The 21,199-nt window shown below is 43.3% G+C and overlaps 2 protein-coding genes across 2 annotated transcripts; both read right to left on the bottom strand.

Annotated features, from left to right (window-relative positions):
* Positions 1–568: 568 nt before the first annotated feature.
* On the bottom strand, positions 569–3,655 carry LOC137102553 (uncharacterized). The gene is made up of 5 exons (XM_067482190.1): positions 3,099–3,655; positions 2,256–2,576; positions 1,761–2,057; positions 1,384–1,532; positions 569–1,059 (listed from the first exon to the last, which is right to left on the bottom strand). The coding sequence occupies exons 1-5, from the start codon at positions 3,142–3,144 to the stop codon at positions 982–984; spliced, it is 891 nt and encodes a 296-aa protein (XP_067338291.1). The 5' UTR covers positions 3,145–3,655; the 3' UTR covers positions 569–981.
* A 4,455-nt stretch (positions 3,656–8,110) lies between these two features.
* Positions 8,111–20,615, bottom strand: flvcr1 (FLVCR choline and heme transporter 1). The gene is made up of 10 exons (XM_067482187.1): positions 19,443–20,615; positions 19,088–19,232; positions 17,754–17,900; positions 16,395–16,462; positions 15,222–15,325; positions 14,724–14,834; positions 13,210–13,315; positions 12,994–13,105; positions 12,762–12,826; positions 8,111–11,072 (listed from the first exon to the last, which is right to left on the bottom strand). The coding sequence occupies exons 1-10, from the start codon at positions 20,157–20,159 to the stop codon at positions 10,974–10,976; spliced, it is 1,674 nt and encodes a 557-aa protein (XP_067338288.1). The 5' UTR covers positions 20,160–20,615; the 3' UTR covers positions 8,111–10,973.
* Between the last annotated feature and the right edge of the window lie 584 nt (positions 20,616–21,199).

Genomic DNA, 21,199 nt, shown 5'->3' with positions numbered 1-21,199 from the left:
ATGTTCTCTAACAAACCTCTGAAGGCTTCACAGAAAAGCTGGATTTATACTGAGACTAAATGACACACAGGTGGACTCTATTACTAATTAGGTGACTTCTGAACACAACTGGTTCCACTGGATTTTAGTTGTTGGTATCAGAGTAAAGGAGGCTGAGTACAAATGCAAACCACACTTTTCAGATATTTATTGTCATTTTTTAAAATCTATTTATCATTAACCCTTTCACTTCACAATTATGCACCACTTTGTGTTGGTCCATCACATTAAATCCTAATTAAATACTTAATGTTCCGAGTTGTAATGTGACAAAATGCCGAAAAGTTCAAGGGTTAAGACTTTTACAAGGCACTGTATGTAATGCACCTTTTGAGGGCCATATATATATATATTTATACCATTTATACTATTTATTCAGTGTGTTTTCTGAGCAGATTTGTGGATATGAAGATTTGCTATTACAGTTATCAAGTCCAAACTTCACCTATCACTGACTAAGTTAAATGAAAAGCAATGGCAAGAAACAGCTATTAGCACGAGGGTACAAATAAGTATCCAGTGTGGGTACAAGTGTGTCCAAGGTTACAGCCTTAGTGACAAGTCGTTGTCACCAGTTCTCTGAGACTATGGCCAAACCCCATCTGCTGCTGGAGCTTTGAAATTACAACATGGGCTACACACATGTGGGGGACACATTACCGCATAAATCGAAGACATGAATGCACGGGACACAAAGAGCCACTGTATGATGTTTAATGAATATTTACAAAATGAATCATATGTTGAAGTTTTACTGAAACACACCAGTCAGACAGATGAATGTTAGAACGTGTACGAGGCCAAGATCAGCTCTCAGAGGTCTGAGATTATTGACAGCGAGTATTTACATCATAATACATGATAATGTTTGAAGTTTTTAGTAAACGAATATTAGAAATTGAATATCACAGTCAACAAACAAGTGGCTCTTATTTCTGGTGATCACCTCTGTGTGGAAGAATGGTTTTCTACGTGTTCATAGTTCACTGCTCCACCACCATCATCTCCATTATTATGAACCTGTGAAGTCCAACAAAGTACAGTTACATTTCAATTTGAACAAACTGGGACGTCCACCATCATCATGTCCAGCTGAGTGTGTGTCAGAAAGCCTGACGTGAGAAGAAGAGCAGATTTAACTAATGTCTTTTGACCAAGTTTATAAAACCTGTTCTGTAGGAAATTAGTGAACCATTCAACAACAGAGGTGATGAGCTCAGTTCTCCTCATTTCCAGTCTTCATATTAAGAAGCTTTAACATTTACAATAATACGACTCACGGGATTTTCTTTGAGTGACTGTTTTATCCCTGGAAAAACAAGAGACATTGAATTAAATTCTTACATTATGACTGATGATACCCGGTCGTACTATGATGTGAACGTCCTCCCCTCTGAGTCTGATCAAGACGACAGTGATTACGACCATCAGGATCAGTCCTATAATACGAAGGGTCCACATGAAGAAGCTCAGAGCAGACCGGTGTGTGGAAACTGAGGAAACATTAGAAAAAAACTCAGTAAAGCACAAACTTTATTGAGACAATGTGACAAGTGCGTTTAGTTTGAGGTACAAAATATATTTTTACATGTATCTTACTAATATTTTCTAATGAAAGTGCTCTAACCACAATGTGTCCACGTCTCAGGAACCATACTTGAACAATGCTTTATTACATGGCTGCCACCATAAGTTACGTCAATTGACCTTTTTGTCCTCACCTGTGTGGGCAGGTGTGTATTCAGCCTTTATCTTCACACTGTTCGTCTCATCAACAAACTGGCAGGTGTATGTCCTGCTGTGACCATTCTGATGTCTCACAGTCAGAACAGAGCTGCAGTTCATCTGTCCGACGAACTTCTGCTCGACACCTTCACCAAGCAGCACAGCTCCCGTCTCATCCACCCAGCGGATGATGTTTTCCCAACAAGGCCCGAAACCTCTGTATCTTTCCAGAGAACACGTTAATGTGACTTCACCATCTCTATTTGGATCAGCGTCTGGTGGAGATGCAGAAACTGACAAAAACAACAAGTGTTTACTGTTGATTTCAGGATGTTCTACAATTTGCCAGATAAATCTGAAACTTTACTACGAGGCCCTGACAACTTTTAATTTATGTCCTATTATCATAGATTTATTAAATAACTGCTGCACAGACACTGTTAATGATCTACAGTATGAAAGTGACCATAAAGAATCAAGTTTAAACTCACTTATCAGGACATTTAGATCTGTAACTACATCAGTTTGAGTGTCTCTCCCCTGTCGACAGGTGTAGGAACCAGCATCCTCAGCAGTGATGTTGCTGATGAGCAGAGAGCAGTTTTTGCTCAGACTCAGTCTGACAGATCGATCTAAGCTCTTCTCAACATTTCCATTCACAACTGTGTCTTGGGTCGAAGTCTGATCTCTGTTGTAAAGCCAGTGAATGTTGGAGCATGATGATGTTTCTGAGGATGATTCAGTGAAACAGGGCAGAGCGGCTTCATGTCCAGGTCTGTAGTAGTGAGAGAAACGTCCAACACTGTCGGCTGCTGTAAAGAAAAGAACACGTGTTCAAACCAAAGTGACACACAACAGGTATTTTCTGCAAACTAAGTATTGAACCTGTGGATACTTTGATTTCATGTATTGGTTGAAAATAATGTATCAGAACAGAACTTGGGCTTTAACATTTGCCAGCATCTCACATTGGCAGAAATGTGGTCACCTACAGTAAAGTCCCTCATGGAAGAATCATTTTCAGTTACTGTGTGTCACCAACAAACAGAAAGATCCATCCATTATCCAGCTCAGTGTCTAAGGGGGCTGCAACATCTCCCAGGTGTCATTGTTCCACCATGGGCAGGGTTCCAGTGTATCTCAGGGCCAACACACAGAGACATATGCAGACAGACAACATGCATGTGTTTGACTGTGGGAGGAAACCAGAGAAACCCAGCAAGCACAGGGGGAGCATGAAACTCCACACAGAGTAAGGAACAAATATTCAAACCAAACTTTATTTAACATAATACAACGATGATCAACATTACAATAGAAAAAGTCAGCTTTACCTTCAAAGAGAAGCACAGACAGAAGAATTAGTTCCAGCTGATCCATTCTGTGTCCTCTCTCTGTCAACAGGCCGACGTCCTGTGAGGCTTTTCTTCTGTTACATGTCAGTGCGTGTTGGGACCATTTCCTCTTTGTGGTTCATTTTCTGAGTAAAAATCAATTGACAAACAGCTTCACTCACCATCCAGCCTGTCGTAAGGGGTGGAGAGTTTTCTGAGCAGACTGCAGCAACAATTTACAGAAACTGCTGTTTTCTCACTTAGATTGTGGGTATTTGGCTTGTTGTGATGAACTTCTGGGGCAGAAGGACTCAGATTGAGCAAAGGCAGTGTTTTACTGGTTAGATCAAACTGAAGTCATAGTATTTGGGCCCAAAAATCTCAGAGACATGATGTCCAACCATATTGTTACTCTAGATGGCATAAGTCTGGCCTCCAGTACTACTGCAAGGAACCTTGGAGTTATTTTTGACCAGGATCTGTCCTTTACCTCACATATAAAACAAATCTCTAAATCAGCCTTCTTCCACCTACGGAACATTGCCAACATTAGGATCATCCTGTCTCAAAGTGATGCCGAAAAACTGGTCCATGCATTTGTTACCTCTAGGTTGGACTACTGGAATTCCCTACTTTCAGGATGCCCCAGTAACTCACTAAAGAGCCTGCAATTAATCCAAAATGCTGCAGCAAGAGTGCTGACTGGAACTAGCAAGAGAGATCATATTTCACCTTCACTAGCTTCTCTCCATTGGCTTCCCATTAAATGTAGAATAGAATTTAAAACCCTGCTTCTTACACATAAAGCTCTGAATGGTCAGGCTCCATCATATTTAGAAGACCTCATAGCACCATATCATCCCAGTAGACCACTTCGCTCTCAGAATGCAGGCCTACTTGTGGTTCCCAGAATTTCCAAAAGTAGAATGGGAGGTAGAGCCTCTAGCTATCAAGCTCCTCTCCTGTGGAACCAGCTCCCAGTTCAGATTCGGGAAGCAGACACCCTCTCTACTTTTAAGTCTAGGCTTAAAACCTTCCTTTTTAATAAGGCATATAGTTAGTTATAGTTATGCTGCCATAGGCTTAGACTGCTGGGGGACCCACCCCCCAATGCACTGAGCTCCTTTCCTCCTCTTGACCCTCTCTCGTCTCCTCTCAACCGCAATTGTCACCACTGTATGTCATTAACTCTGTGTGTTCTCTCCCGTAGTTGTCTCTGTCCTTCTCTGTCCCCCTCTCTCTGTCCCTTTCTGCAGGTGTCCCTGGCTTTGAAGCTGTGTGTCTTCCAGTGTGCAGCTACTGGTCCTACCAACCTGCCCGATGTTTTGTTGTTGCTTTTGTTGCTCTGTTCTTTTCTCTCTTCACTTTCCACTCACCCCAACCGGTCGAGGCAGATGGCCGTCCACCCTGAGCCTGGTTCTGCTGGAGGTTTCTTCCGTTAAAGGGAGTTTTTCCTCTCCACTGTTGCCTATGGAAGACTTTCCACAAGGTTCAGGAGTGTATTTATGAAATACATAATGCACAGTGCTCGCAGTCTTCGCTCTAATTCATCCCAAAGGTGTTTTATCAGGTTGAGGTCAGGACTGTGTGCAGGCCAGTCAAGTTCTTCCACACCAAACTCACTCATCCATGTCTTTATGGACCTTGCTTTGTGCACCTGAATTCATTTATTTGGATGGATGAGCGAATACTTTTGGCAGTATAGTGTATCTAGTGCTAAAACCATACGGGCGTCCATGAGTTCATTTACACTGGATTCATAAAATCACTTCAGTTCTATATTTGTTAACGTGAGGTTGAGTCACTGTTGCATCACTGTAGTGACACATTGTCTTTTTCTTATGAAACATTTCACCTAGTTTAGCCATTAAGAGGTCCCTGTCACGGCCGTGAGTCTTATTCTTGTTGCCTTGGTGATTGGTACTTCCTCACTCTGTTTTCCTCTCCTCTCCTCTCCCTGCCGATCTGCAATTAGTCTCACACCGCTCACCTGTTGCCTCCCTTTATATACTCCGCTCACCTGTCACTCCCTGCCAGATCGTCTTTCTGACTGCCTCGGTGAATAATCTGTCTCTGAGCCTGAAAATCCGCACCTAAGAGAATAATGTCTTGTTCTAGTTTATGTTTGTTTTTCTCCTGAGAATTCCTTTGCTAATTTTCAAATAACCTATGTCTCTGTTGCTACTTTGTTTGCTCACTGCCAGTGTTTAACTTGCTACTTTGTTTGCTCGCTAACAACGTTGAAGAAATTATTATTCTGTTGCTACTTTGTGTTACTCATTGCTTAATTACAGCATCTGTTTTTTTTTTTTTGGTTTTTTTTGCACTAGTTATTGAACAACTGTTTTTTTCCTCCTACTTGGTTCTTTTGTTTTTGGAACAAGCGTTTTTTTGTGTTTACCTTTTTAGGCAGGGTTGGAGTCCGCTCCCCTGCGCTTTTTGCTACTTGTGTTCTGTTTATGTTGGTACTTTGCTCGAGTCTGCCTGTTTTTGCTCCCTGGTTGTTTTTTCTGCCAGCCGCCTTTAGTTCATCCCTTCCTCCTGTTCTGGTCTCCGCTCTACTTCAAACCTCCACCCACAGTAAGATATGTTTTTGCCAAAATATTCCCCGTGCCATAGTTTGTCATTCACCTCTGTCTCTTATTCCCCTAAGAGTTCCCTACCGTCTCCTGGCCATCCCCGCCTTCCTCTCCGGTCCCGAGTCCCCTTCTCCGCTTAAACTGTTTGCCTTCCAAGTCCTCTGTGATCTGCTCATTTCTGGGTCCAATTCATACTTCGTTTTAGGGTGTGATAGTGCCTTAAAGTCCTCTCACATTTGATCCTATTGACAACAAAGTCACCTTTCCACAGAAATGCTGTGGAAACATTACATGTTAATATTTGTTTCCACTTTAAACAACCTCATCTTTTAGAAGCACTTTAGCCTGAAATATACATGTTAAATATTAATTATATGTTAAACACATATCATTCCATTAGCAAGGCACGCTTGCAAAAAATGGGGGGGAAAAGTGGGACACTTGTCCACATGCTTTTAATAAGAAACAATATAGAATGAAAAAAGAACAAATAGAAGGCCAGTAGTCCAAAATGAGATCTTGAGAAGAATGAATGCATATGTTGGGTAAAGATAAATATGGGATCAAACACGGCATTTTCAAAGGCTTTCAGTGGGACATTTTTGGTCGTTACGATCACATGAGTCGGTTTTTGTGTAGCTTGTTTAGCCATTAACTTTTAGAAACTTAATTTCCTCTGGCAAATCTGAGCCATATTTATCTAACGCAGCCTAAATAGCTTGAAAATAAAAAAGTGAAAGGCACAAAATGTCCCTATAGGATGTCTTAAGGGCTACTGTCGTCTTACGGTGACACTGACCAAACCAAACGGTGTCCGTCAGTCTCTCGGTGTCTTCTGACTTTTGCACTCGGTTCTTGCAAACGGTTCATGTTGGGACTGATTTCAGTTGCTCTGTCTAGCGAAAAACTCCTGACTGATGATGAAGGGCTAAAGATGTTGTCTATGGACCCTGAATTGAGCTGGTTTGAACACCTATTAGAGCTCATGTTGTCAGCAGGATTCAGCATATCAAGGTTCACATCAGTAACACAACATTGTCTACGCTGGTTTAACATTTCTCACGGCGATGATGGTAATGGAAAAGCTGAGATAAACAAAATGAATAATCAGGAATTTACCTTCAAACTGAAGCACAAAAGTGAGAATTAAAAGCAGCAGAGCCATCCTCGGTCTGAGAACTTGTTGCAGAACAGAGCTGCAGGTGGTTTCCCCTTTTGTGGTCGACTTCCTGAGTAGAAAGTATCCACTTTGAGATCACACTCCTCCAAACTCCAAACCTGTGAATTCATGCATGTGTTGGAAAAAAAATCCAATCAAAGAAGCTTTTGTATAGTTATCAAGAATCATTACATAACAACTAATTCACTTTTCCTCTTTTCTACTTTCCTCAGCAAAAGTCACTAATAGTTTCTTTGCCCATCAAAGTGTTTCCTCTTTTTCTGCTGCTCCTTTCCTGCACTGCACCTTTTACTCCACGTGATGCTACAAAGTAGTTTAGCAGGTCTACAGTCAGTTGGGCTGAAAGTACGTGACCAAGAGAGAACACGAGAGGCCGTTGGACGTTTGGTCATATTCAGACAGCTGCAGTTCTCTCATTCATTTCAGCAAAACCACCGGATGGTGCAGGTGAACTCACGCTTCATTATGAACAATTCAGAAGCATTACAGTGAAACTGTTTTAGAAAAATCATAGTGAATGACGGACAACTGTCAGCTTATTCCACCATGTGAAACCATGTGAAAGTGCCTTTTTTACATTTTCTTTTATCTTATCTTTTTACCACTTCAAACTGACAGGCGGAGCCACAATTTCGTGTTTTCCTTTTCTTTCTCTTAATATAACCTCTATCGAAATTGAACAATGGAAACAACTTTTGAGCCAAACAGAAGATGTGCAGGTAAACCATTGTAACCACTGTGGATGGCACCGGAAAACAAACACAAGATGGCGCCAATGTCCACTAACATTCAACTCGGTGTAAGTTTCTTTATTTTTCCTGCCTCTGGTGATGAAAAATCTCTCTCTGTTGTTCGTCAACTGTGCAGAACATTATACTGCAAGTTTCTCACGAAATTGACCATTTTATATTTCAGATTAAAGCTCCTTAAAAGATTTTTGCTCGCTGCACTGGTTTACATTTTCAGGTTATAATGAAACTGAGCATCTGTTTGGCACAAAATGGCAGGTGGTCACTTTAAAGCGACGGGCTGAGAAAGCCAAAGACAAAATGTAACGATTCGTGGACATATTTAAGGAGAAGTTAGATCCCAGAAGTGCTGGAAAGGCTTTGGTCTCGTTTTTGTTTTGGTGATTAAAATTCTCACCTTTGTCTAAGAAGCAACAGGAAAGTGACAAACACATAAATGTAGCCAAAATTGGACGCACAGTGACAGCTTCTAAGATGAGCAAAAAACGTAAAGACATTCGAAGATGATGGAGCCAAATGCTTTTATTGCTGTGATTTTACTCAGCATATGATGAATATTACAACAATGCCGAGGGTGACGTCATCAGCATATACAGTGATGTGTTTCCAGTGTAGTATTGAGCAACAACAGTGGGACACATTGAGACAGCTCATGTTTATGTACAGTTATAAGTCAGTATACTGTACATCATGGATTAGAGGGTGAGTCTGACTCTATTCTGTGTATTAATTATTTGCCATCAACAAAACTAGAAGACACATTAACAAATAACTGCTCCTTTAACACAGTTATCTGGTTGTCATCCCTTCATTACCAACATTGGCACCGTAATTTTATTTTATTTTTTTAATGTCAACGCACTATTTCAGCCGTTTTATAATACAGGTAGTTACTGTTTATTTGGGACTTGTTTTTTGACTTTTTCACTAAAAGCCTTATTAGAAAATGTCAAAGGGTTAGAAATCCATATACAGTATAATCAACCTTTTCATTATTCCACTCAGTGCAATTTGAATTAATTTATGCATAGAATAATAAATAACCTAAAAATCAGTTCTGTGTAATAACAGAATTTGGACACAAAATGCTTAGAGGCTCGATAAAAGTAGAACAAAATAAAAGAAATGACACGGTGCCATAAGCAGACATGAAGCTGGCTCAAAAATACACGGCAATAAAAAATAAAAAATTCATTATGAAAGCAAGCAACAGCAGAAAAGTACCAGAATCAAAAGTAATACAAAGAAATGACTCATACATTACGTAAAGCATCACTGTAAGATTGCTGCTGGTAAAGATGGAACTAGTTTTAACTACTTAACATCCAACTGGACCAAGCAAGATTTTCCCCCCAGGCAAAGAAAGACTCAGCTTGGCCCATGATTATGACGCTTATGACGATGAACAAGTCACTTAAAATGATGTCTGGAATACAAAGTAAAGTATTTGGCCCTGAATTGTAGTGGAGCTAAAACAGGAAGTAGCTGAAAATGGGCACAATCACATAAAGTGCAATTACCTATGAACTGTATTTAAGTACAGTACAGGAGTAAATGTACTACTTTCCACATCGCGATTTTAAAAAAGTCATAAATTCATAAATTACATCATTCACACAATCAGAACTTTTAAATTAGCCTTTAGGTGTAAACATATGCTTTCAGGCATCCGAGTACAGGATGTACAGTGTGCTGACAGTTTCTACAACAGTTCTATTTTTACAAGATAGAAATAAAGTGAACAGACAGATTTGACAAAGAACAGTCCGCTTGTGCTTCTCCTCTATCTGCTTCTTTGTTACTACTGTAGAAACACCACAAGATGGTGCTATGCTTCCACTATGTCTCCATGTCTCACTGGCTGCAAGTGTGAGTCCTGGCATTCAAGCATTTCTTTGACAGTTGTACTTTAATTACACGTTAGAGCATGTACCTGTCGAGTACTTTCCTTTGCTTCTTTCAGCTCTATGAAAATACTCATCAGCGCAGAAAACTGTGTGAACATGTTTATACTGTGTTTGGTCCATAGTGGTTTGTCTTGGAAAACCCTGCAGAACATTTGTGCTGTCAGGAAGCAACTGAACAGTAAACTGTGCTGCAGCAGTAATGTCAGGAATCAGAATTTTAAAATGTCTTCATTACAATCAGAATCTAATTCGTCTGCGAGGAGGAATTTAACTTCCTTCACCCTCCTTCACCACCCGTCCTCCCCTTCACCTGTGGGATGGTAAATAAAATCGAAGTAAAAGAAAGTAAAGACTCAGATACAACCAGAATAAGTTGTGTCATTGGAGCTTTGCTTGCTGTACTGTAGCCACATCCGGGCACAAAGGAAGAATTTAGCTCCAGAAATGTTTGTATCCTTGCAAATAAAAGCAATATTAATATGTGAGGCTGCAAATAAAACCCTGTATGATTTTCCCCGATGATTTAAGACAATGTCAGCTGAGAGACACTTTCTTCCATTGTTGTCTAGACGTCCCAGGACTCTTATATAACTAGAGCCAACGTCCACCTTTAATTGTGCAAATTACAGCAAACCATGCAAAATAATTTGCAGCTGCTCCTTGGCAGCTGCAACACGAACACAATCCACGCTGACTTTCCGAATGCAGCTTCCAAACAGATTTCCAATCGAGTGCGACTCAAGGACCCTCATGAATTACTGACATAACCACTGTTATATGTGAAGAAGGAACCAAATGGAGCAATGACAACAACGCTTACAAGGACTTTTTCAAGTAAACTCAGGCAATGTCAGCTGTGTGCAGTGGGCCGTGGCCAAAGTAGAAAATCCGCTCACACCTGGAGGGTCTGACAAGAAACACATGAAGTCACAGGAACAGTTTGTATCAGCAAATCGTTGCAGTGATGTGCAGGATGCTGTTGGATTTTGTTTAAAAGCACACGTGGATACATCACAGAGACTGTTACACCAGCTGCCACTTTGCTGCTCTTAAAAGAAATGACGTCCGCCATTTTGTGCCAAAAGACTTCAAAAGACGCACGGCTCCCTGTGTGAAGCCGCTCTTTCAGCAAACAGTCTTGTGGCTCGAACCGTATAAGAGGGTGCAGAAGAACAATCTCAGTAGGTGGAAAGGTTGGAAGTACTGGTTGTACAGCTTCTTCCACACGTTGTTGCTTGGATACTTGTTCCAGTCCACTGCTGGCTCCACTTGGCTTGGATCCTCTGTAAATTGTGGCTGTGCTTCATTAGACTTGGTAGATCTTCCAGCTTTCCAATTTGTAAAGAGATGGCACAGAACTCAATCACACCTTTAGGTATTTCCCACAGATTGAGGTGCCAACCTGTTTCCAAGGGAAGCAGGAAGCTCTTCTAAGGCGTCAATTCGGTAACTCGGCAGGATCACAGTGAGGTTTCACGGGAGAAGCTCATCGAGGTTTCCAGCTTCACGCCGTTGGTTTTCTTCCCTGGAGGGCAGTCCTCAGGACACTCGGTCGGAAGCTAGAAGAAAGTAAGAGAAGTGCATTTGGACTGCAATTAATACAACAAGTCACGCGCTCATGCCTCAGAATAAATGAATCATCAACGCAGAGCAGTATCAGGGTTCTTTAGATCCACCTGATTTGTCAACACATCTGACATTGACCTGATTTTTATTTCTGTACGCGGGTATTCCAGATGTTTCTTCACGTTACTATCTAGATGTAGAATCATTCCTTATTCACACTATTCATCTACAACACCGTGTTTTAGGTTTGTGAGTTTGGTTTGTGCTGGTTGTGATAAAATCTAAACCAAACACAGTAAATAGGTGGATTCCATTCACGATCCAGGCCAATATATGATTTGCTATCGTGTTACCTGATCTGACTTTCAGTCTCCAGAAACCCCTCTTTGTCAGGAATTAAACTCAGAGGGTGATTAACCCAAACGAGTCCAGCCCGACCCGTCAGCAATTCAGTCAACAACTACCCGTTCGGGTTGTGTTTCAGCATGAATCCACATTGTAATAAGACCCCAGTCTGAACGGATGTTTAAACTACGCTGATACATAGGGGGAAAAAAGGCTGATGGTGACACCAACATGCACAAGAATGACTGGACTGATTTCAACAGGCATTTTGAATAAAATATCCATAAAGCCCAGAGGTAAAACCCTTGAAACTGGAGCTGAAATACAACGCAGTTCACTTCACACCTGTGTCCCTGCCGGGTCACTGTGCCTTTTATGCCCAAGTAAAGGGACGCGATTACATGAGGAATTGATCCCCGGCTGATAAAGAAAGGCCTTTTGTGTTCAGTGTTTTTGGTATTTTAATCCGCCCTTCATTCTGCTGAATGAATCATCAAGGTGATGTTGCAAGACTTTTAGCTAAAATGGACTCGCTGCAGTAGGTGTTGCCTGGCTGGAGAGAGTGTGGAGGGATTCACCTATAAAATCACTGATGAAATCCATCAACACATGGAAGATTGGAGCAAAGATGTACCATTCAACAGGAGCAGGAGACGTTTTGCTGGGACAGTCACAATGCAGTAACAATGAAACGATCAGTTTCAGATCTTTCATCATCTTTTTTGGTTTTTTAATTGCTAAAGTGTAGAACTTTATGAGCTTATAGCAATTTTTCAAATTGTCCTTGACAAAAAAGTATCTGTGAAAGGGGTTTATCAGGTAATAGTTTTCTAGGCGTGTGCACATTTTTTGTCTCATAAATGGTCTGGGAAACCTGAAAAATGTGATCTCTCAGGAAGGCAAAAATTTGAGGAGGAAACCTCTGGGCTACGGAAAGAAGAGGAAGGCGAGCACGGACTCGGTGAACTGGCTTCCCTGAAAGGAGGACAGGGGAGAGATTGAAGAGCACTGGAACGGACTAAATGGCCTGGATTGTCTGCAGAATGCACCTTCACAAATCTTCGGTGCTAATCAGCTGGTGGTGAAGTTAAATACCGAGAAGCGATGAGAATTTAGAGCTGCGTGTGTTCAGAGGACAGTTTGTACGGAGCAGTGTCAAAGCAGAGACAGAAGAGGGTGAAAGGGGACTTTGTTCAGGGAGATTGGAGAAAGCTCCAAGAATCTGTCTCATGGTAAAGGTCACTTCATGGGACGCCAGTAGGAGGAAGGTCCGGTCCTACCACAGGGACAAAAATGAAAGACAGACTCGAGAGACAAGAAATGAACTGTGGACTTACGGCCTGCAGGTTGCCGACTCCCCCCATGTTGACATTGTTTCTTTTGAGTTCTGACTTGATTAATGCTGAAAAACAGCAGAGGAATATTATAGTTATAATATATGAGACTTACACGAATGAGCACAAACTGAGTGTTCACAGGAACACACACACACACACACACACACACACACACACACACACACACACACACACACACACACACACACACACACACACACACACTGCCTACCGGTGAGCAGTGTTCCCAGTAAGATCCAAGCGCAGAGGAAGAGGTTTCCAGCCAGAGGATTGTAATCTGTGGTCAGTTTACCCTGAATCACAGTGAAAATGATCCCGAATAGCTGCACAAAAAACACACCAGCACATCACACAGCTGCACCTCAGTCCATATTAGATACAACAGCTTCGATTGGAACGGACCTTTTCACATACTGGGGAACAATACCTGAGCAAAAGCGTTGAGGAGTCCTGACGACGTTCCCTCGGACTCGGGGTAGGTGATCTCCACGCCGAACTCAAAGCCCAGAGGCAGGTAACCGGTCATGAAGAATCTACATCGCACACAATACACTGATAAGTTCCAGGTGTTCAGGGACGAAATGAAATCAAAAACTCGGATCTGCTTTAGTGCACAGAGATTCAAACATATTTCAAAAAAACCTCACACGACCAATGTAATTCAAAGACACGACTTCCCAAAACTGTCTTTAAAGCAGGATGAAGATGGATTCAATGGTCAGGGCAGCACTGTTCACTACAGAAAATCCGACCACATTGCAATATTTATAGGTCCTGGAATATGTGTGAACTTCAGATGTGCAGGTTTCGCTGACGCTGTTTTTTTATTGACATATAAACATCTACAACTGACCTGCTACCCGTCTACAGCAGGAGTGTTTCAACCTAAAACAACGAGAGGCGGAAACAAGGCTGCCACTCCGTGTCTTCACTGTCTCTTTGGAAAATGCAGAGCGATGCCATGTAAAAGCCAGATGCTTAAAGACACAGTTCCAATCCCAGGATCGGCACTTCTTTAACAGTAAGATGGGATGGAAGCATTTACAATTAAGAAGAGGCAGTGGAAGTTTTCAGTGAAGAGTCCAGTGCACCACATGCTCCTGTATACTGTGTGTGTGTTTGTTGTCAAGCACCAAGCAGCCACAACATTAAGTACACTGGTGCAATTTAATGCCATCGGTACAAAACTTTTACAAGGTTATAATTTATCAGTTTTTACATTTAAACTGTCAGAAATGTGTTATTGTGAGGTCAGTGGGGGTAGTGGAGTCACACTGGAGTCATACTGGAGTCATGCTGGAGTCATGCTGGACTGTATGATTGGAAGAGTTGGTTCTAATGTTTTGGCCACCGTGTTCAAAATGAATGAGAAATTCTAACGTTGTAAAGTAGAATTCGTGGTATTTTAGGCCACAGAATAACAGCTACTTCAAGTGGTGTATTAATATATCACCTCATCTCAAATCCAATTCAGTGCTTTATGTTACACGTTGTAAATGTAACCACGTATTCTAGTATTTATTCTGTTTGTTTTCAATATGTGGAGGATATTGCGCAAGTGAACATTGGTTTTACTGCAAAAAATGGATGTTGCTGAAGGTCAATGCTGTTAATGGACCTACAGTGTGACGGAGGGAACAAGTTGTTCCAACTGTGCAGAGTCCTGAGTCTTTATGAGCCCTCTGACATAACTAGAACTGATTTACAAGGTGACACATAGCTCGCTGCAATTTACGACCCCTCCCCACCTTCAGTTTTCAAGGCCAAATAATACTGACGTGACACATATGGTATCTCACAATGTCAGAATGAAGGAAATGCATTTAATAAATGCAAAACACACGTATTTGTCGTATTATTTCCTTTTTTTTCCAATTATCTGTGTGTGTTAGGAACATACAGGACGTGGAATCATAAGTAAAGGAATCGTGCCATGCGTACCCAAGGACCCCAGCAGTGAAGAAGACCAGGTAGATGTTGTTGAGGTCCAGAGTGAAGGTGAAGACCACCATGCCAACAAACGACAGGCCGTACACGATCAGAGTCGTTATCCTGTAAAACGGCAGCACAAACACAACAAGCGAATCAGTCGGTGTGTGAAGGCAGTTATTGTCTGTTTTATACATATATGAAAACGCTGACAAACGTATGTGGACACGGCAGCATCCCTGCGATAACAGCCACATCCTAGAGGAACAATGCCCCCAGTTTGCTGTGGACGATTGGCCCTTATCTCAATCCCATCTGCACTTATTGGGATGAACAACAGATCACCGATCTAGAACTTATCCCACAGTTTTTTGAGGCCAGATGGAATAACACGAGCATAAGTCACATACTTTTGGTAATTTCATATTTGTATTTATTGTGTTTGTAATTACTCAAAAACATAATGCGTTGGAATTCAGTTAAGTGTACGTGTATGTTGGTGTTTCCTACTTGTACGTCTTTGAGTAGTCCAGCCACAGACCGCAAAGGATGGAGCCGACCATCCCAGCAACGACCAGAGTCAAACCAATTCTCCCAGCATTCAACTCCTGATTCTGAGGAGAGAGAAAGGGAGAGAGGAGCCATTATCGGAACAATGCCTCCACTGTCTTTTGTGCTCTTTTAAACTCATCAAATGTCAGCAGAAGCACAAAGGTTTCCCCCTGAGACTATAGGCAGGTCACATGCTCAGTAAGCATGGCCATGGTGGAGGAGGGCTGACAAAAATACACCGACAGCTCAGAGGAAAGAGGAGGAAAAGGAGAGTTTTATAAGTTCACGAATGGGTGAGCATATGTCAGTGTGTGTGTGAGTGGGACAGTGTGTCTCTAAGGACTTCAGAACGCGAATAAGCATCGTCCTCAGTGTGTGAGAGACATGGGAAAAGAAGACAGAAGTGCTTTGGAGTTAATGACTGAGTCAGTTACCTCGCTATTGTTTTTATGTGTGTGTGTGTGTGTGTGTGTGTGTGTGTGTGTGTGCTAACAGTGTTATGGTGGGCAGCAGCCATGCATGAAAGCAGCTAATGAACTCAGAGCCTCACATAATAAACTCGTGTTGTCAAAGCCATGAGAACTTCCCATTGTCTCTCTCTCTCTCTCTCTCTATACCATTCTACTTTCACATCCATATACGCTTTTAACCTGAACGAACACACTTGTCCCCCACCTATACCACTAGATCCATGTCTGACAGAGACTACGGTGTCTGTCAGGTGACAGGAAAACCCATTTTCCCCGGCTGCTTCACAGAAAGAGCCCCCTGATGTTTTGAAAGGGCACGCTTTTATTATGAAGGAGCCCTAACAGGAAATGTGTTAAACTTTTAAAGCACTCTGTTACTGGGTTTGTCATGTGGTATAAATAAGCCTTATTAAGACAAACTGATGTGGTTAAAACCTCAAGGGAAAATGTAATCGAGATATTTCTGTTAAACGCTTGAAACGCACAGGAAGCTGAGTTATCAGGATCCTTAACTTTATCTCTCAGCTATCACTGGCCTGTGCTGCAGACTCAGGCCAACTTGTCCTGGACCGTGGTGATGTCCCATGACGGCTCCCCTCTCAACCCCGGATGAAAAAGACAGGAAGACATTAGAACAGTGTCTCAGCTGTTGCTGCGTTACCTCATAGCAGGCCATGATCATCTGGTTGAGGAGTGTTGAGACAGAGTAGAAGGAACCGGTCAGAATACCTGCAGACAGAAACACGGAGGCAGCAGAGCGTTCATTTACTTTCTGTCTTCTGTCCACTCAGAATGGACACGGACATGTCAGCAGAGGAGCAGCAGTTTACTGTAGACGAGATTGTTTTAAAGACAACAGGAGTCTGTGTCACTGTCTGGCCTATGCATGTGTGGCTGTTTGAGTCTGATTGGCTGCTGCCAGGTAAAAGTCACATTCATTACATATGCAGGTCAAACGTGACATTAAAAAACAGGCTCTTCCTCTTCTTGACATTTGACTGTTAAATGCAGGAGAGAACACACATCTGGGGCTGTTGGCGTGTTTCTAAGGGAAATGCTTGTAGAATTCTGACTTTTTTTCCCAAAATTTGGAGAATAAAAAAGTTCAAATTCTGACGCGTCAATTTTTTTTAATTTTGGCCCTAATCCTCTTCCGTACAAGTCTGTGTGTGTAAGAGAAAACGTGTGTAGAGGGGAATTAGATAAATAAATAACTGTGGATATTGATGCAGGATTTAGTAATGCTAATGCTAATAGCTGGGGTAATACTTTTTATTGTCCCGTGGGTTCAGGGGTCACCACAGCGAATCATGCACCACAGCATAACACCCCCAATTCCTCCCGGCCTTTGAGACCAGCTCCGCGCTGCTGGGGATGGGGGTGGGCTGTGGGGGTTCAGTGTGTTGCCCAGAGACACTTATAAGCAGTTGTTGCAGTGTTGGGAACGTTGACCATCTGCTTTCTACTTTTACTTGAATAAAAGATTTATGTATTACTCATCGTGGAGAATTTCTTTAAGGCCAAAACTCGAACTTTTAGTTGAGTAATGAGTCTGTTCAGAGACAGACGGCTCAGAGCGACCGCGCTGACCCTGGTCCTTAATGATATAGACCATCAGTGTTAATGTTGAGCTTGATTGGTTTATATATTTTTACTTGTATTGTACTACAGGAAATAGTAGTGATGATACTGGTCTTGTAAGATCAGTACTAGATCTTACAAGTAGTATTAACTGTAGACTCAGTCATAGAATAGAAAAATCCCTGGTAAATGTTGTGGTACTTGCAGAAATACTTGTGGTAGAGAAGTTAAGTTTTTGTCATTACTTCACATCGCACACGAGAAACAGAAAGAGAAGAAGACTGTCGGGGCTCATTAACTTCCGATCATTTTGCTTGCACTGATTGTATCCTGCAAGATACGATTTGTTCTTCTGTTGCGGACACCGAAAGTGGGAGTCGGTGACCTACTGAGAAAATAAAGAAAGGAAACTTGTATGAGTGTTACTAGTTGTACTTACCATAGCTGATGAGCAGAAGGACAAAGGCCTTGTTCTTTATCAGGTTGAGAATGGACTGTTTGTAGGAGTAGTCCTCGAGGGGACAGGCCTGTTGGACAGCCTGGGCCTGGGCCTGACTGGGAGGCAGAGGAGGCTGATCCTTTATGACTGCAGAAAAGTCAAAAACAGAACATGTCAGGCTGCTCATCACCCGCAAGAGAGAAATCAGCTTTTAGATTTGAGGAGTGGGAGAGCTCCATGAGGAACCACAGGGCCAAAATATTCTTCAACGATTCACTGCAGCATTGGTGCTGACTTTACCGCTGAGACCCATCTGACCTTTCACCTACAGTTAAGGTGCGATGTGCGATGCCGTTACTTAAGTATGAACCTCCCTGTTTGAGTTCAGCTGCTTCCAGCTGTTTCCACACATGCAGACGGACAACCAACAGTTAAAACCCCCAGAGCGGCCTGACTCGTCACCAGCCATGTTCCGTTCCTCCTCCTGATGAGACAGGATTTCCCTCTCCTGTTGTTAGCATGAGTGCTTGTTTTATTCACTGGAGCCTCTGAACCGGGCGCTTGCTCGCCAGGGGTCACGCTGGCAGAGGAGTTTTCAGGTCACAAAGTGCCTCAGTGGATGGATGTGATTTATGGGTCACTTTGTACTTTTAGCCACTGCTGCTGTCTCTCAAACTTTCCCTCTGTCCTGCCTCTGTGCGCTGAGGCCTCACTCTGCTCATGTCCACATGTCCACAATGTAAAACTTGCTGCACGGCTGTTTCCAGTGAGTCTCTCCTCCATAAAGACCAGCACTGATGCCTTTTCCCTTTACAGCAGCATAAAAACCGAAGCCTTCAGCTCGTGTTTGGACCAGATAATTCTGTAATTGCCGACTTTTATCCAGTCCAAGTTACATAAAATGACGGTGGGATGCAGTAATGAGGTGATTCCTCTTTTTTCTTACTTCCAACAAGTCCGAAACTCCTTGCGTCGAGCTGCACGTTGCTTCGATGGGCTTTTTCAAACCACAGCAGTTTGAACACTGGGTTTGTTTGCAGTATCGTGACTGTTGTACTATATGCCAGCGTGTGACAGGTCTAAAATTCAAATACTCAACCTTCCCCAAAACACAATTCAGAAAGGATTTGCATTAATCCCTGACACCTGTCCATAAATCTAAACTCTAACCTGAATGCTGAACTGGATTTTTTTAGATATTCCCACTGTGCAGGTTTCAGAAGGATCTGGTCCTCAGATAGACAGTAGCCGTTTCACTTGGCTTTGAAACTAACCCAGGTGGACTTTGGGTGTCTGTGTGTGTATGTGTGTGTGTGTGTGTTACTGGTGTGTACCTAGGACAGTGAGGACGAACAGGACTGTGGAGACAGCGGCAGTGCCGTAGAACATGATGCTGATGTTGTGTCCTGTCAGTTCAACATTGTCGGGGGTGAAGGGAACCAGGACAGGAGGCAGCAGGAAGCCGATGGCTGTTCCCAGCTAGGAGAGAGAACCAGTGATTAGTATCATCACTGCTGTTGTCATACTGTGTGTTATTATTAATATTATTATCATCACTTCCATTGTGCTCTGTTCTATTCTATAAGGCTGAAGCTACTTTGTGTTTGATTATATGCACAGCTTTCTGTTCACATCTCTTCTATTTCGTCATATTCTGCTGGCTAATGTAAAGCCATCAGTCGTGCTGACCTGGTTTCCGAGCACGGCCGCGGCGCACGCAGTGGAAACCTCCCGGGGTCCGAACCACACCGAGGCGACGCGGGACGGCAGGCCGAGGATGAACACCTGCGCCACGGAGCAGACGAGCTGCGCGGTGACGGTGACGCCGAACAGCTCGGGGCTAACGCTCCCGCACTTGAGCCAAGCGCCGGCGCAGTTGAGGCCGGCGCCCAGCAGGGCCGTGAGGCGCAGACCTTTCCGGTCCAGCAGCCAAGTGGCCGGGAAGATGAGCGGGATGTAGGCGACCATGTAGACGATGGAGAGCAGGTCTATCTTGGCATTGGTTACCCCATAGTACTGGGTGAACACGTTAGTGATGATGCTGTACTGGATCCACTGGAAGGCGTTGACCAAAGAGTACAGGCTGAACACGGCCAGCACGGCGAAGCGGCTCCGGTACAGTCTCGTTTCCAGCTTCTTCCCTTCCTCCTCCTCCGCCTTCCTGCCTCCTCCTCCGTTGGGCAGCATCGCCACACTTTCATCCGTGGGCACCTCCTTCTCCCGCTCCAGCGCCCGCTCGGCGTCTTGCTCCCCAGTCCCACCCGTCGGCGCCGCTCCGTATGTCGCATCCGCGTAGCGCTCGGAAGCCGCTCCGTCCAGCTCGGGAGGCTTCCTGCCGACCGTGATGTCGTCAGGGACGCCAGTATCCACGCGCAGGTGCTCCTGCACGAGCTCGCCGGCTACCATGGCGCTCGTTGGACGTCTTGTCTCCTTTCTTTGGCTTCTTGTGCCCAGTCGAGAGATGCAGGAAGCGACGAACTGCAGAGCAGGCTGGTTTCCTGGGTTTAGTGATGCTTCATATAAGAAGAGGCAAATGATTAAAACACGAACCGAGGTAAAACGGTCCACTTCAAACCGTCCTGCGTCTCCAGTATCCGTGATCCTTTCTGCGCATCTCTCCCCCTCTCTGTCTCTCTCTCTCTCCCTCTCTCTATCTCTCTGGTTTCCTTTTGTTCACCAGACGCTGACACGCGGCCTTCCGATGCTGATGAGCCAATAGTAATAGTAGCTGCTTGGGTGATAGCGTGAACGTAATCAGCCGCCATGTGGAAGCTGAATCTGTTGCAACACGTAGGGCTGTCAGTGTAATGTAAGGTGTCAGTCCACATGTTGGATTATTAGAACATGTCAGAGCTAAATATGAATAATGATCACTTTCATTACAAACATCTGAATGTGTTTTACCTAAATTCAAGAGCATGCAATTTCTTGTTTCAGTGAATTGACACATATAGTCACTAGTCTCCCTTAGTCCGCCCATATGCTCAGGACATTAATCCGCTCCAATCCTAATCATTGTTTGACCCGGTGGGACGCCACTGCAGCAGGTACAGGCTGCGGAAAGTCCTGCAGGCTGGACACTGTGTGGCAACTGCGTCCACGTTTACAGACCAGAGCTGGAATCTGTGGCCGAATTAGATAAATGCCAGTGCTGTCCAAGCGAAAAGTCATAAATGTGGGACACGCTGATGGGTGACTTTCAGGGCTGGTTTTCGTTGGTTTTCCTGCACATGTTTTGGAGCTCATGTGTAAAACAGCTGTCTTTGCTTTGCCACGTTCCAAAAAGTGACTGGAAACACTTTTACATTTCTTTCTCACATGGCGAATCAAGACGCCTTCATCTCCCAGGAGATAGAAACACTTCTGCTCACAATTGCACATCCTGCTGTTTTGTCTCCTGACCGATAATGTGCAGACTACAGATTGAAAAAAGTAGAATAAGAGTC

Source organism: Channa argus, chromosome 17 (assembly GCF_033026475.1).
Source record: "Channa argus isolate prfri chromosome 17, Channa argus male v1.0, whole genome shotgun sequence".
NCBI classification, from domain to species: Eukaryota; Metazoa; Chordata; class Actinopteri; order Anabantiformes; family Channidae; genus Channa; species Channa argus.
The sequence above is the reverse complement of the archived record's forward strand: the minus strand, read 5'-3'. Positions and strand labels throughout refer to the sequence as shown.